The 17,438-nt window shown below is 41.9% G+C and overlaps 1 protein-coding gene across 2 annotated transcripts in view; it reads left to right on the top strand.

Annotated features, from left to right (window-relative positions):
* KIAA0319 (KIAA0319 ortholog) overlaps positions 1-17,018 on the top strand; it is an 81,694-nt gene extending 64,676 nt beyond the window's left edge. For both annotated transcript variants that reach the window (XM_077492283.1, XM_077492284.1), the window contains 5 exons: positions 5,923-6,065; positions 6,660-6,782; positions 10,119-10,209; positions 11,168-11,259; positions 16,410-17,018. In XM_077492283.1, coding sequence (XP_077348409.1) covers positions 5,923-6,065; positions 6,660-6,782; positions 10,119-10,209; positions 11,168-11,259; positions 16,410-16,588 — 628 coding nt within the window. In that variant the 3' untranslated portion in view covers positions 16,589-17,018. The remainder of the gene's footprint in view (positions 1-5,922; positions 6,066-6,659; positions 6,783-10,118; positions 10,210-11,167; positions 11,260-16,409) is intronic.
* The last annotated feature ends 420 nt before the right edge of the window (positions 17,019-17,438 follow it).

Below are 17,438 nucleotides of genomic sequence, written 5' to 3'. Positions count from 1 at the left end.
TAACAGGCCAGGTTTGCAAGATAGCTGAACTACATCACAGGTGATATCATTTGTTGCTCAGTGATTGCAGTATTCTAGTCTGCATCTCTCCATGGTAATGCATAAAACCTGGCCTGTTAGTCGGCCCTGAGGACAAGGTTGATGACCACTGCCTTACAGTATGAGCGCAGCCCCATTATAAGGGATGCTTTTCAAGTTTCGCGAAGTTGGGCTTTAACCTTGCTATAAACAGCTCAACCCCACCCTGATTAAATTGTTTAATGCGATTCAGATGAGGATAAAATTGTTAAGAGGTGCACATAGGCAACAATAAGTGCTTACAATATCAGATGCACCAGTTGTGCCCAACACATTTACCAGCCTGACCAATCCTTCCCTCTGCTTATTGATAGCAGGGAAGATTATAGTGACTGTACATGTGTCATGTCTCCTCACTGGATGAGTCTCACTATAAACAGTAGCTAATCAAGAATACACCCCTACTTATTCTCAGGAAGAGATCTACGTGTCTACCCGGGCCTGTGTATTTGGGCTTTTGTTTACATCAGGGCTGCTTCTCTCCCCATTCAAGTCAATGGGAATGCAAAAGTAGCTTGAAGCAGACTAATGCAGTTTAGAAGGAGGTTAATGGCTGGTTACAGAGGAACTCTAAATGAACTCAGAGATGCCTCAAATAGATCTCAAAAGCAATACAATACACCTGAAAGTAACCTGCATTTCCCTAGTGACGCAGCCTTTAGCCCGCGTTCACATTGGGCCGATTTGGCATGCAATTTGCCAAATTGGCGGCTATTGCTGGCAATGACACCATCTGAATTGGTGCGGCGCCGCACCGATTCCCAAATGTCGTTTTTATACTACTTTTGGCAACTTTGGGGGCGATTTGAATAGACCTGGAACCCGCACAGATGTCTCTCAAATTGCCCTCGAATTCAGACTGCTGAACTTGCACGATTTCTAAACCACAGCAGTGTGAACTTAGGCTTAGAGTTAAACAATGAATAGTTATAAGCAACACAAGATACATACAGTAGAGAAAGTACTAAGATGGTCCTTTCAAACTAGAACTCACTGAACAAGTGATAGTTTCAATCAGCAAGATAAAAAGAGAAACACGGGGAAGCGTACAACTGATGCGGTAAACATTTATTAGAATAAAGTATAAAATTAACAATGGTTGCACCCACATATTGCATGTAACTAGAAGCTAGAAACACAGACATTGGTGAGCTATCCCTTTAAGTGTAACATGATAAATCAGTGAGCATACATACAATATATCAATTATTATAAATAGAAATTAGTCAAAAAGTCCTATGACAATACAAATGAAAGTCCATAAATGGAAATCAGGCCACCATACAAGTTAAGCACTCCACTCTTGTGATAATTCCCGCAGGGGTTCCACCACATCTGTGCTCATGCCTCTTACACATTGCATGGGATCTCCAGATAATAAGAGATCAAATAGCGCTCAATAGCAAGGGTGGTACAAAGGCCTCCAAATCCCACCAATATGATCACTCACAGTCAGAAACCGTAAAGGGAATAAAGAAAACAAGGGGCAAAAAACAGTGTAAAACTGCATAAAGTTTAGAATGTATTGCATTCATATAATAAAGACTGAATTACAAAGCAACAACAATGGCTCTGATCATCTGATGGGCATGATTACGTCACAAACCAGGCGCGCCGTCCAACGTGTTTTGTCAGTAGGCAGACATTGTCAGGAGAAGAGGGCTTTTTGTTTTCATGTAACTGGAAGCACCTTAAATACAGTATGTAAAAAGAAACTGCGCTAAGAGTTAAAATAAACCTGCAGACCAATAAAATCATCTCAAGGTTGTGTGTTGGAAGCAGCAATTCTCCTGTATAACACCAGTACAGTGAATGAAAACAGAAATATAGAATTGCGCTAAACCTGTAAAGTAAACAGTAAACCGAGCGTTGAACTCACTCTGCTCCAGTGAGAGTGCATTCCACACTCCGTGATGCGATGTGAAGAGCAGGAAGCAGGAGTGCTTTGTCTACACTACAGGCTTTCCCTGATCCTCTGTAACGGGGGATCACAGACATTTGGTAAGAAGTGATTCTTTCTATTGTGGTGGTGGATTCAACACGGGTCTTACTTTATCAAGCATCTGAAGATTCGGTTCATTTGTGGATGGACTCTATCAATCTATTTTGCACGGGTGGATGTTATATTTATTCAAGTCAAACACATATAGACTTGTATTTTTTTATTTCTGTTTGGACATTGAAGGATTCTATTATTATTTATGTTTCACAGGTTTTTTTCACTTAAATCCTCTTTGGGATATGCTTTGAGTGTGCATATATTTACTTGTTTGTTAAGTTCACATTATTCACACTGAAACTTGGACACACTTAAAATTGATGTGTTTTATTCATCAATTTGTGGTTCACAGCCGTTTACTTTACAGGTTTAGCGTGATTCTATATTTGTTTTCTACTTTCTGCTTTCTTTTTTTCTACCTTGAATACAGCCCCATCTTGCTAAGTTAGGAGAATCACTCACATCATGGCCAGTCATTTTAAGGTGATTGCAGCTTAAGAGCCGGGTTCACACAGGGGCAACTCAGGATCCGACTTCAGGTCGCCCCTAGTCGCCTCAAGTCGCGCTACATGTAAAAAGCAATGTAAGTGAATGAGAGCCGTCTTAATGCACACCACTGAAGTCGCTCCGACTTCAGAAAAGGTTCCTGTACTACTTCTATCCGACTTCTAGGCTACTGGTACCCATTGATTTCAATGGAAGTCACCTCCAAGTCGGATCTCCATCTATATTGAGGCGATAATGTCACCTCTCACAGAATAATCAGCTCTCGAGAGGGAACTCCACGCCAAATTTTAAATAAAAAACCGGCATGGGTTCCCCCTCCAGGCGCATAGGTCTGGTATGGATTTTAAGGGGAAGCCCCCCTACGCCAAAAAAACGGCGTGGGGGTCCCCCCGGAATCCATACCAGGCCCTTATCTGAGCACGCAGCCTGGCCGGTCAGGAAAGGGGGTGGGGACGAGCGAGCGCCCCCCCTCCTGAACCATAGCAGGCGAATGCCCTCAACAGGGGGGGTTGATGCTTTGGGGAAGGGGGGAGCCCTGCGGATCCCCCCACCCCAAAGCACCTTATCCCCATGTTGATGAGGACAAGGGCCTCTTCCCGACAACCCTGGCCGTTGGTTGTCGGGGTCTGCGGGCGGGGGGCTTATCGGAATCCGGGAGCCCCCTTTTAATAAGGGGGCCCCCAGATCCTGGCCCTCCGCCCTATGTGAATGAGTAAGGGGTACATCGTACCACTAACCATTCACTCTTTTCCTCTGTAATGGTTTGTGCGACGACTTATATAGGTATGGGGCGTGGTCACCGGGTGATGTCACGTGGTGACCCCGCCCCTTTATGACGTCACAGTCCCAGCATACCCTGGGACTTGACGTCATAAAGGGGTGGGGTCGCCATGCACATTGCACAAGCCATTACTCGGATAAGGGTCTGGTATGGATTTCGGGGGGACCCCCACACCGTTTTTTCAGCATAGGGGGGGCTTCCCCTTAAAATCCATACCAGACCGAAGGGCCTGGTATGCTCCCGGAGGGGGAACCCATGCCAGTTTTTTATTAAAAATTTGGTGTGGAGTTCCTCCTTGAGAGCTCATTATTCTCTGATTGGCCACGGCCAAAGTCGCCTGGCCTGGGGCGACTTCAAGTCGTGTTGCAAGTCGCCCCAAGTCATGTTGAAGTCAGTCCAAGTCGTGCTGTTAGTCATACTCAAGTCGTGCCCAAGTTGCCTCCAAAAGTCACGCTGGAAGTCGTGTTGCCCCTGAGTGAACCGGCTCTAAGGGGAACACGCCCCCCATAATGTGTAGCCATGCCCATCTGACCGTAGGAGTGCCTTGTGTAAGCCAAGGAACACCAGGCTTTGGTTTTCAACTGAGCCCAGTGTGGAGTTGATTTGCCTGCCTCCCTTAAGCCTGTCAGCCTGCAGTGAGAGTTTCAGTCTTCATGCTGAAGAATCACTGGACACAATGTGAACAGTTTTCCCACATTAGCAAGCATTCAAGGCACTTCTGGTTACATGTTGATTTAATACTTTGATATACTAATGGTTTAAATGCGCTAGGTGTGTGCTTCCCTGTGTTTCTCTTTTTGCTCTTATCTAGTCTTATCTTTGTGCAAGGTGTAATCAGGGACAGAAAACCTTGCTTCAGAGACCTGCAACTCCAGTAAAACCTTGGATTGCAAGTAACTTGGTCTGTGAGTGTTTTACAAGATGAGACTTTTTTTTTTTAAATTTTAACTTGATAAACAAGGGAGGTCTTGCAATAAGAAGGGGGGCACATCCCATTTTAGTAAATGAGAGCGGTTTTAATTAGCACTACTGAAGTCTTCTTGACTTTAGAAAAGTTTCTTGTACTACTTCATGGCGACTTCTGTCCGACTTGTGACTTTAAGGAGGGTTTGTGGAAAAAAATGCTTATGCTCAAAAAAGCTCTCAATAACTTGAAGCTCAAGCACAAACTTATTCAAGCTGAAATAAAAGCTCAAATGCCTGTAAAAGCAGCTTTTTTGAGCTGCAATGTGCATGATTCCCAAGTCGGATCCTCATCTTAATTGATGTGATTTGGATCCGACATTACAGGAAGATCACCAGGGCATTCCCTGAAGTTGCCTCAAAGTTACATTGCGATAATCTTTTTTTTTTTTTTAGAAGGACTTAGGAATAAATAGTTGTGGAACGAGTTTCCATTATTTCTTATGGGGAAATTTGCTTTGATATACGAGTGCTTTGGATTACAAGCACGTTTCCGGAAAGTTTTACTGGATATTCATTTATTTATTTTTTGTTTTTACCTTTTCACCCTGTTGATCTTGTTTTTTCTGTTATGTAGCATAGATAAAGTTTTTATCATTTGGATGATAGTTTAGATCAGGCATGTCAAACTGGTGATTCATAAGGCTGTTCTATAGTCAAACCCTAGTAGTCATGGTGCCATACATCATTTTGAAGCCTAAGCCTCATAAACCTTGACACTCCTGCATTTAGCTTTTCTAAACCTAGGGTAGACTATTTGGAAAGAGCAAACAACTTTTATGATTCCCAGATTACTTTTTCCTAAATTGATCTGCTTTTAGTTGCATTTAGCCACGAATGCCCTAACAAATCCTGGACACACAGAAGTCTACTTTCGCTAAATGCAGCAAAACTGACTTTTCCTCAAACACAGGCGAATGCATAATAAAAAATCTTTACATGCATTTATATACAGTTGAAGATGTCCATTAAATGTATATAAATGTGTTTAAAGAGCCAGTGTGATTGAGTTCAAGTACCAATGCTTTTTCTCAAGTAGTGTCATGTGACAGTTTTTTTTATGGCTCATTCACACCATACATGCATGAAAACTAAAGGGAAAACAGCACAGATTTCATTTGAAAGTACCGTAAGTTTTTACAGCCTGTTCAGTGCGATTTTTAAAAAGAGTCCTGTGTGATTTCAGTCCTGTTCAGATGCGATTTCTAATCTCATACACTACAATTCGCATTGGAATCGCCTGAACCACTCAGCGAAATTTCACCATGAACCGAGTCTGAAGGTATCGGAGCATTTGCATGAGTACAAGTACTTTTGCAAATGCTCAATGTAGGTATTCTTGAAACGCTACCTAGTATTTCAAGAAATGTTTTATAGCCCCTTTTTCTGGGATTGCAAATTGTAACGTGCAGTTTTTGCTATAATGTTAAGTTCTGAAGTGCCATACTTTTTTTCTAGAATTTATCAGGTGTGGCCCTGAGTAGAAATAATCCAGATGTCTTGTCAACTTGAATCAATAATTGTTGTATTGCCTTGAATTAATGAGAATCTTCTTATCTTAAATGTCTGACTGTATTCTGTTAAAAAAAAACAGCACTGTGATCCTATTCTATGTGCAAAGTGGACATCCCCTTAAAACATGGAAGGCAATAGATGTTAAACGAATGCTTCAAAACCAGCTTTTGAAAGAAAAGGCGGATTTTCTATTGTACAAAGTGCTCAGAGTAGACACAGCTGGTAAGTGTACTATATGATTGTACTTATCATCTATACTTTGTATTTTGCCTTTGTGTATCTATCATCTATAAACAATTAAAAAAAATAGTAATGTTTCATCAATGCCTTTAACCTTGATCCACATAAAACATGTGCTCTGCACTTGTCTGCCAGGCTTTCAAAAGCTGCCCACTGACAGATGGCAGAAGGACATGGAAGCACAATCTGAATGAAGAAAGAACTTTTGTATAAAAAGATCTTTCTACATGGCAATGCATTAACCTATACCTTGCATTGTTACTTAGTTACATAGTAGGTGATGTTGAAAAAAAGACACAAGTCCAACCTATGTGTGTGATTATATGTCAGTATTACATTGTATATCCTTGTATGTTGCGGAGGGGAAGCACTGACCATAACTGGCTGAATGGATAAAATATTCTTAGGTCATGGATGGTGCTTAGATCTTTTAAAAGTCTCATGTTACTGATTAATAGTGTGGGAAATATGAACTATAGGAGGACCATGGTAACTAGATCTACATCTATACAAGGTTTGTCTTTGTTTCCAGGTTGCAGTACACACTAGTTATATAAATTTTTCTCTGTATAATAGTATGCCTTCTGAAATGTTCTGGACATGGACACTGTGACCCAATAACAAAAACCTGCCTTTGTTATCCCTTTTGGATGGAAAATTTCATCGAGCATTATGTCAGTGATGGGGAAAGTAATTGCGGTGAGTACATTCCTTTCAAATATTTGCTTTCCTGACAGCTCCATGTCAACCTACCATTGGGTATGCCCTGCCCATACCCCGACCTTTCAGGACCTATGGTAACTCATAAATTTGACTCCCTCTTCCAGGCTGGTGTTGTTTTCTTTTCCTCTTCACCTTTATTTCTCATTATCGCATAGATTTTTGACAACTGTTAATTTGAACAAAATGGTTATTTAATCAGCCAGAGGTCACAATTAACCTTGTTTTGTTTCTCCATCATCCCACCCTAGTTAGCTATGTAATTACCAGTGGTAGGCTGACATGGAGCTGTCAAGAATTGTCAAAAAATTGAATATCAAATGCTTACTGCAATTTTCTTTTCCTGACCAGCTCCGTGTCATCATAAACTCCCACCCAGGTGCAAAAAAAATCTAGCTACGTAACACCCACCTGGCAGAGGGAGTCAAATTTGTGAGTTGGGTCCTGCAGGTATGGGCAGGGCATACCCAGTAGTAGGCTGACATGGAGCTTGTCAGGAAGGAAAATTGCGGCATTTGATATTCAGTTTTCCGTTTTGTCTACTTCCCATAATCTTCAGTCTTTTATAGGCCTGAAAGACCTGCACTGATTTCTGTATGTGCTTTCTCCACCTTTAAGTTATTTGCTAAATATATTTATGATGTTATAATTATATTGCTGGATTCATATAATGGGCCTGATATATCAAAATGCAGTATCCTCTGCTGCCTTCTAAGGCTCCATGCACACTGGAGCTCATAAACTGCAGTTTATTGGAGTTTGGGTGTTTTTTTTTTTTAAAAGCCCATAAACTCCACTCTATGTTAGCCTATGTGTCCATGCAAACATGGACGTTTTTTAGCTTTAATGAGCAGTGGAGTTTATGGGCTTTTTTCTGACCACCAGAAATTCGCGTTCAAAATTCAGTTTTTCACCGGCAAAAAATGACAAACGCTGATAAACGCTCATAAACACTCATTAATTAGCATTCGGCGTTCTATTTTTTCAATGCATTGTGGGAGTTTGGAATGCACTGTGGGATTTTTGGAGTGTCCTCTGTGTATTTTTATTAAAAACGCCCATAAACGCTAGTACAAAACGCTGTTAAAAGCACGTTTTTCAACCAGCATTTTCTGGCGTCCAGAAAAAGTTTTTTGAGCTTCAGTGTGCATGGAGTCTTAAAGTGACATTGCAAGAATCGGCACATGTGATAATAACACTTCATTAGGGAGAAAAAAGTTTATTGAATTGTTTTACGTTTTTAAGTGGAATGTTTTGTGCTATTTTATTGCATAAAATGTTTTCCTGATGATTTTAACACCTCATTTAAAAACTTCCTCACTATATGAAAAAGTTTATTTTGGATATACTTGTGTTTTATAGTTAAATAAAAAATTGCAGAATGAGAGGTAGCAATATTATAATTTTTGGGGTAATTTACTGAAACTGGGGAGTGAGAGATCTGGTGCAGCTGTGCATGGTAGCCAATCAGCTTCTAACTTCATCTTGTTCAATTAAGCTTTGACAAAAAAAAATGAAAAAAAGAAAAAGAAAAACCTGGAAGCTGATTGGCTTCTACACAGAGTCGCACCAGATTTAGCATTCTGTAATTTTAGTAAATCGACCCCAGTGTCTCTCCCTCTTAAGATTTCCCATGCTTGAGAGACTGAGATTTCCATAAAATCCAGAACCCCACCCTCTTAAAGGATAAGTTCACTTTATAAAAAAAAAATAATAACAAAATAAATGTACATTTTTTTTGCAGGTAAAAAAAAAACATGCATTTATTCATTTATATATTTTTGAGCCTGTAAAGCATTGCAGCAGCAATCGGCAGATCACGGGTACCATGCAGATCTATCCTATGTATCTGTGTAGCAGTACATCCCATACAGGCAAGCAGATACACTGACAGGATGTATCAATGAACTACCACAGTGCCGTGGTAGTTAATTGAGAACTACAAGCTGACAACTGCAAAGGATGTCAGGGCTTGTAGTTCATTCAAACACAGAGCTGTGTGAACGAATGATTCTGCCATGTGGGTGGAGCCCCTGCATGGCCAGCTGACTTCAAAAAGTGACTGCTAGTACGCGGAACTTCTCACGTGTCACATGTTCCCAAAGGTGCACTCATCCTTTAAGCTGGTCATACAAGTAGAACTTTATTAGAAAGTTTTCATTTAAAGAATATTCGTTCAATTTTCTGTTAGTAGACTCAAATCGACAATCCTTTTCGAATGCAGTGACCAAGAAAGTTTTTCGAATGAACGAATTTCTAATAATAAAAGCAGTCCATTTACTCCAAAATCAAATATTAATAGCAAAAAATTTTGAAGTACTATCCAACGACATTCATTATGTCATTAAATGCACTGACGAGAATTTCCATACAAAAATCTACCAGTGTATGACCAGCCAGACCAGACCTTCCCCCACTTTATACCCTAAATGCCCATATATCTACTCAAGGGCCCCGGGAGGCAAGTGTTCTAATTTATGAAAATTCTGGCAAAATTAGCATTTATTCACATACACATTTGCATGTTGCAAATTTTCTGCAATTTCCTATGTCTGGTAAAGAGATTGAAGAGCACTTGGAGAGACTCATTTTGGAGACTTTTCCCCTTTTTTCCTTTATGTATTTTTTTACTTTTCCCCTTTTTTTCCTTCTATGTATTTTCATGGAGATGGAGACACTTCTGCATTTGACATTTTTTTTTTACTTTGAACAGTATCTTTATTGTAACAAAAATAACAATTTACAAACAGACTATATGCATAAGAAATGTCAAATATGCATTGACGATCTTACCAACGGTTATCTCTTAACAGACATCTTGTATATATTATAATACATGTAGAGACACGCATTTACACATATAACAAAAAAGATATTAGTAATAGTAATCATGGTACATTGTTGACATATGTGTCCTCATCACTCAGTTTCCATTAAATAGCAAAAATGCTGGGGGAGGGCAGTATTTGGATATGAAAAGGAAGGTTCGCCTTGCTAACTAAGGGTTTCTGCGGCTTGTAGCCACCTATCCCAAATTGTATTATATTTTGACGGGCATCCTCTGTGCTTGTATATAAGTTTTTTTTTTTATGGTAAGCTTCACTTCTGTTACCCATGTACTGAACCCAGGTGCATTAGTTCTCATCCATTGCTTTCCGTGCAGAAAAAAGTGTTTAATTTAGAAAGATTTTAGTGAATTTGTTCATATCTGGCTCTGGGTATATCCCCAGCATGCAAGGTCTGCATTTGACATTTTTAATAAATTGTATCCCATAAGCAAGATTTGTTAATATTGGGTACTAATTTATTTTGCAGATTGGAGTGTACTTTATATTACTGTGCTGACGTTTGCCTTGGTTGCCTTTCTTATGGGCATGGTCTGGGTATGCATCTGTTGCTATAAAAGGTAAAAAACATTACTGGATTGACTAGACTTCGCTGTACTGTATTTGCCACAATATTATTAGACATCAGTCGCTTATGCTGGAAAAGTTTGGTTACATTTGGGGAAGTTAATAACTATAATACTACAAAAGCTAGGGTAACTGTAGTAATGTAAACAGGGAGACCATATATTTCCGAACCAAAAGGTAGAAATCTTAGAAAAAACAAAGACAATCAAATAGATAGGCTAGTTTCCAACAAAGGGATCTATGGGCTAGGCAAGCTCATACAAAAGACTCCCAACACACTGTACTTCCAACGCATTGCAGAGCATTGTAATAAAACAGCAGTAGCCGAAAACTGTTGGCCTGCCTCTCTATAACTTAAGGCTAGATTCACACCTATGCATTTTTAGTGCTTCTTGCATTTTGCAGATTTGCACTGCAGAACGTGTTCCACAGGAAACCATGTTAAATGGACTGCAGTGCAAATCTGCAAAATGCAAAAAGCACTAAAACTGCATAGGTGTGAATCGGGCCTTATACTCCATGCAACAGCACATGAAAGAAGGAAGGAGGAGTGCCCCTCTTCTGATCATTCAGCTGTTTTTTTCTGAATAGATGTAATCAGGGGATCGAATATTGGCATAAAAGTACAGAGTCTGTAGACCAAAGCTCTACCTGATGGCTGCACAAGGTAAATATGAAACATAGCAATATTTTGTATTTACCGGTCTAAAAAAAATTATATATTTCTAAACTTTATTCATAAACCTAAAGGAAATACATACTGATACAAAAACATATTATTTCCCGTTAATTACTGTATCATCCAGTGTTCCATAAACGCAACTGACATCCAAGGGTCATTGCACTGAATATGTTATTTTAATGCAGAACTAAGTTTTTAGGAAAAACACATTTAGAGTCTGCAATGTTACGTTCGTTTTTGACATACAACATTTTTTCTGTTCACATCAGCCGGAAGAGAACCAAAATAAGAAAGAAAACAAAATATACTATTCTGGATAATTTTGATGATCAAGAAAGAGTGGCACTGAGACCCAAATATGGTAAGTAAAAACAAATCTGAAAAATCAGTTTTATGACATGCATTGAAGGGTACACATGCAAGTGATTACTCTCCTGACGTGCAGCCACAACTAGCTGTGGGAAACTCCTATTGCTTTCAATGGTGCTGCCTCCCATAGCTAATTGCCAGGAACCCCCTCTGGGGTTCTCGCATGTAATTGGCGTCTGGTACATTTGCAGATGTGAATGTACCCTACGTCAATATTTGTGTTTTCATGATATGATCATTTTGATCACGGTTTAGGGCAGTCTTACTATGAGAAATCTTTTTTTGGCTACCATTACTATAGAACCCCAACACTACAGTCTTAAAATCCAAAGTTATAATTTTTACCTTCTTTCTTCTGCCCCTCCTTCATTCCTTCACTTGAAAATCACCACCACTATTTTTTGAACATTCTATAATATTATTTTTAACAGCAACCTCTACATTGCGCTGAAACTAAGTGGGAACTGAAACTCTGAATACAACTTACTGTTTTTTTTTCTTTTGTTTTACAATAACATACCGTATTGTATATATGTGTTAACACAACATATAAAACATTGTGACACAACATATGTATGTGTGTATGTATTGTAAGATCGGGATTATCAGACTCAAACGGTAGGTGCACCAGTCCAAAACTGTATTTTTAAGGGCAGGGTAGCCAACTTTTATTTAAAAAAGAATGGAAAAGTTCACAAAAGACATCAGTAGCCCACGCAGGGGGTTCCACCATTACTGCAACTTGCACAATCAGAATACCTCAGCCTCCTAGTTTACGCTCTTGCCACTCGGATGTTTCAGGCCTCCAGCCTAGGCCTTAGGTCTGTTCCTCAGACCAAAAGAGTTCTTTAGAGACAAGCTCTCTCATAACTTACTCACGATCAGCTCCTTGCTGCTCTGTCACTAAATCTGCCTCCTGCAGACATGCACACTCTGGCTGCCCCATGCAGCCTCTCTAAGACCCCTTTCACACTGGAGGCATTTTTCAGGCATTTTGGCTCTAAAAATAGCACTTATAAAGCGCCTGAAAAATGCCTCATCTGCAATCCCAGTGTAAAAGCCTGAGTGCTTTCACACTGGGGCTCTGTGCTGGCAGGACGTTAGAAAAAGTCCTTCAAGCAGCTTCGAGGCGCATTAGGAGCATTGTATACACTGCTCCTAAAGCGCCCTTGTCCACTGAAATCAATGGGCAGCGCCACCGAAGCGCCTGCAAAGCAGTGGCACTTTGTAGGCACTTTTAACCCTTTATTTGTCCGCTAGTGGGGGTTAAAAGCACCCGAAAAGCGCAGCAAAAATGACGGTAAAGCGCCGCTAAAACTAGCGGTGCATTACCGCCGACGCTGGCAGTGCGAAAGGGCTCTAACTCCTGGAAAGGTTTGGAGTCCACCTGACTCCCATGCTCCTGTCTGTTAGGTGGAACCCTGAGTCATAGTCAGATCACAATTAATAGCCCAGCACACAGCTGTGCAATCAGGATGCCTGCCTCTCCAAAAATCTGGCGTAAATCAGCAATCTTCTGAGTAGCACGGGGTCCCAATGCTACATATCCCTCCCCCTTTGTTTCAAACCGGAGGGAGGAACACATAAACCCGTCACTATGGATGGGACACCCCTGTGCCAGCCATTAGCTGCGTAGGCCAAAACCTTTTTCCGGGTATGTTTCCACCAAAACTTCACCTTTGCCATCTTTGTGCCAACTATCAGCAGCAGTCCTAACCTGTCCAACCATCTTTCTAAAGGGGCACGCCACCCACATCTTCTGGGTGTGCTTCCACAAGCACTTCTTCCTGAACCGTGGGTTCTATCCCTTCTACCTTCTGGCCTCGGGATCCTTCATTTCTTGTTACCTCCCCCAGACCTACTCTCCTGGGACTGTTGGGGACCCACTTCTATGACGCCTGTCAGGGACTGACCTCTCTCACTACCTGACTCAACACTAACCAACATTATCTGTTTCTCAGGTTCACTAACTCCTGTGTGGTTACCCTTGGCAACCAAACCATCTGAGATTAACAAAGATTCATCTGCTTAACCTCAATAGAAACTTTCCACGCTGGATTACTCAACTCAATACTGTCAGTGTCGTCAGGGCCTCTTGTCCCCTGGTTTGTTAGGACAGTGTCTATGGAGGGACCACCTACAAGCAATCATTTATTCTCCATGGGACCTTTCCAGAGTTTCACATCGCCTCCAATAGCGACTGTCCTACCAATGAACATTTTTCGCCACATATTTGCACACCAATCTCTTCAACCATTTCTATGTCCATTAGTACATCAACCAATACCTCTGAGTAGCCTGATAGTGCTCTAGAGTGCTTCTCATACACCACATAATTAGGAAGCAACCCAGCGCATCGTGAGACAAAATTCAACATGGTTTTACACACTTCCCGGTTATACTTGCCCGCACTGTTATTTCCTGTCAGAGTGTCTCTGGGTACCTCAAACTGCACCTCTTTGCGAGTAATGGACAGAATTCCCACTACTGTGGCATCTGTTCCGGGCCTTTCCTTCACATGAGGTCTAGTGGGTGAGGCAGTACAAGTGGCATTGCTAGGGGGTGCGCCAGAGGGTGACACCAGGCTCAGACTGGCACCGGCGCTGCATTGAGAAGAGTGTCACGGTGACATGTACACAGGCTGGGAGGAAGAGCCGAGGAGGTGGAGGGACGCTACACTACAGCACCTGCCCTGAGGTATGCAACAGGAGTATTGCAGAGGAGGGGGACATAATGGTTGGGGGGGCGGCATTGGCAGGTAACAATTATGCTTCTGGGAGTGATGTTAGGGGCTGCTCTTTGTCTTGGGTTAGATAGGACTTGCACTAGAAGTAGGAGGGGGCAGATTTGAAGTTTGCCCCCCTCCCAAAGCACCCCCTAGCACATATCCTCTAACCAACCCCCGATCCCATCCGGCTCCACCCACACCTCTGATCCCATCCTGGCTCCTTCCATCCAGCTCCACCCACACCCCTGATCCCATCCTGGCTCCTTCCATCACCCCTGATCCCATCCCACCTCCATCCATCCCCCGATACCATCCATCTCCACCCACCCCTGATCCCATACCCTCTTTATCCATTTCCCGAATTCCATCCCATACCTGCTCCATCCACCCCCCCCCCCCTCGATCCCATACCTGCTCCCATCCCAGCTCCATCCATTCCCCTGATCCCATCTCGGCTCTATCCATTCCCCTGATCCCATCTCGGCTCCATCCATCCCCCAATCCCATCCCGGCTCCATCCATCCCCGATCCCATCCCGGCTCCATCCATCCCCGATCCCATCCCGGCTCCATCCATCCCCCGATCCCATCCCGGCTCCATCCATCCCCCAATCCCATCCCGGCTCCATCCATCCCCGATCCCATCCCGGCTCCATCCATCCCCGATCCCATCCCGGCTCCATCCATCCCCCGATCCCATCCCGGCTCCATCCATCCCCCGATCCCATCCCGGCTCCATCCATCCCCCGATCCCATCCCGGCTCCATCCATCCCCCAATCCCATCCCGGCTCCATCCATCCCCTCTGATCCCATCCCAGCTCAATCCATGCCCTGATCCCATGCCTTCCCCTGATCCCATCCCAGCTCCATCCATTGTGGTGGGTTAAAGGGGGAGAGCCACACCAATGCGCTAGCCTGTTTAGGGCTGGGGGTGACATCATGTATTACCGCACCAGGTAACACCAACCCTAGTGACACCACTGGGCAGTACATGCGCCATTTACCAACCACTGCTCAGCCGCACCTCGGACCACACCAGCAGGAATGGACCTCATCATGCCAACATACAGAGAGACTTTCACCATGTCTGTCATTTCTGATTCCTCTAGCAGTTCCCCTGAGTGCCTTCAGCACACAACTGCCGCTGGAAGCACTCTCGCAGAGTACTGTGAGATCACTTTCCACAAAAGTAATCAACATTGCGGTAACCAATTTTTTATCAACATTGCTTAAAGTGGACCTTCAGTAATTTTTTTCAACTTTCCCTCTATTAAATCTTCTGCCCTTGTTTTAACTTTGGATAGTAAAACATTTTTGTTTCTGCCAGTAAATACCTTATACAGCCCACTTCTTGTTTCTTGTCTGGTAAAAAGCCTAGGCTTATGACATCATGCACAGCTCTCTCTCTCACTGTCCTGAGAGTTTGCCAGGAAGAGAGGGGGGATGAGTCATAAGAGAGCCAATGAAAGTTGCAGAGCTGGAGGTGTGCCTCTGTAAATCCAGTAAGTGAACAGGCAGTAGCTTCAGCTGCCCACAGTTAAAATGGATGCAGTCAGATTTAGTGGAGGGAGATTTCTGCAGCATAATTGGCAAGTACAGAGTCACAGTATATATAAAATAATATGCAAAGTGGTTAGAGGGAAGCTTCAGTATGGCAAAGATGTTTATATTACAAATTATGTGAGCAGACTACAGTTCTTCTTTAACATCGCCTGTACCACCTGCCTGCACTGATTGGTACTATGCAGTACCAGGCCGCCCATCTGCAGTGGATACATGGTGTACAGCAAAAAGGTTTTCACCAATTCCAACAACATCCCACATCTAAACATAGAGCTTTAGGGACTCTTCCCTCACTAGCAATGTGGAGGGGCTCATTTGCTATAGTATATAGATCCTGGCCAACACAATTTCAACGATTTTAAACAAAAAATTTACCTACAGGCAAACAAATCTATGAAACCTGTTTTATACTTGCCTGGGTCCCTCACCAGCACTATTTTCCGGTATGGTGGACCGTTAATGCATCACTGCAGATGTACCCAACAGTCCCACTGTGCTGACATCATCGTCTACAGCCAATAGTAAGTGTCCGTGTCATGCAAGCAGTGGTGTGGGCACCCAATAGAAGGTCAAGAGTTTGTGACCATGGGTTTAGGTGACTAAAAGGGGAATTTTAAAAAAAAATTTGGCCAGTGATTAGTTAATGGGGAATAGGAGAGTGTGTGTGGGGAGGTGGGACAGCTCAGAGTTCAGTTTTACCAGACTTCACATACTAAAAGGCACAGATAAAATATTCCCAATACCGGTTGTTAGCATGAACATACTTTTTTAAGGTAAGAAGGATTAGATTCAGCTAAACTGTGTAATATAAAGTGCTAATTCATTGATCTGCCATTCTTTCTGTTGGACAGGTATAAAGCACAGGAGCACAGAGCACAACTCCAGCCTTATGGTTTCAGAATCGGAATTTGAAAGCGACCAAGACACAATTTTCAGACGCGACAAGGCAGACCAAGAGAATCCAAAAAATATTTCCAGCGGATCCCTTAGGAATGGTGCGCCTTTTAACTTCAGCTCCAAATGTAGATGAACTGGATGAGAAGGAAAAGAAATGTGTTTTGTGTCTGACCAAACTTGAGGCGGGAAGCCTTCCTTTTTACAGATCTGTTTGGTCTTAAAACGAAGATTAAGATGTTCAATTAAAGAAAAAAAATATATCTTTTGAGCATCTCTAAGAACAAAACCTAAGGATAAATGCTAGTGTTACCCATCAAGACTATCAATGTCATATTTGTTGGGGAGCAGTAAAGGTTGCTGTCCTGGAAGACGCTGTGCAAGTGAAAAAAAAAAGAATAACATCACAAAGCAAATTGTTGGATTAGAGGTAAAGTGGATTTAGGTCACCCTTTTATTGTTTTTCAGCCCCTTAAGCCAATAGGTGTTAAGGGGGCTTTGGCGTACAAATGCAATTCATATTACTTTCCTGAAAAATGTATAAAGACATTTGTTTTCAGGTGCTGATAAACACACCTTGCATCGTCTGCATATATCGGGGCAAAAGTTACAAGCCCAACAGACAGACCATAGTAATGTTCATCAATCCTAATATGATACATCATCCCTTTTCTTTAAAACAATGTATTTCTGAAACATGATATGTTTATTATTTCTTGTATACGTGAAGATTTTTTTCATATTTACACTCATAATGTAGACATATCTATATCTGCATAACTATGAGTAACATATGTCTATACAGTATAAACATATAACTATAAACCGTAAATGCAAGCAATTTTTAAGTGTAAAATTCTCATTCAAAATCTTTTGATATTTTTTTTTCTATAATTTCAGTGATTTTTAAGATCACAAAGCAAACCCTTACCTTTCTGCAGTAAATGTCCTTTCCAATGTATAGACCAGGAGGTAGAACTTCAAGT

Source organism: Lithobates pipiens, unplaced genomic scaffold, assembly GCF_037356315.1.
Source record: "Lithobates pipiens isolate NorthernLeopardFrog02 unplaced genomic scaffold, aLitPip1_a1.2 Scaffold_19, whole genome shotgun sequence".
Taxonomy (NCBI): Eukaryota; Metazoa; Chordata; class Amphibia; order Anura; family Ranidae; genus Lithobates; species Lithobates pipiens.
Note: the sequence above shows the minus strand (reverse complement) of the source record. Positions and strands in the feature narration are given on the sequence as shown.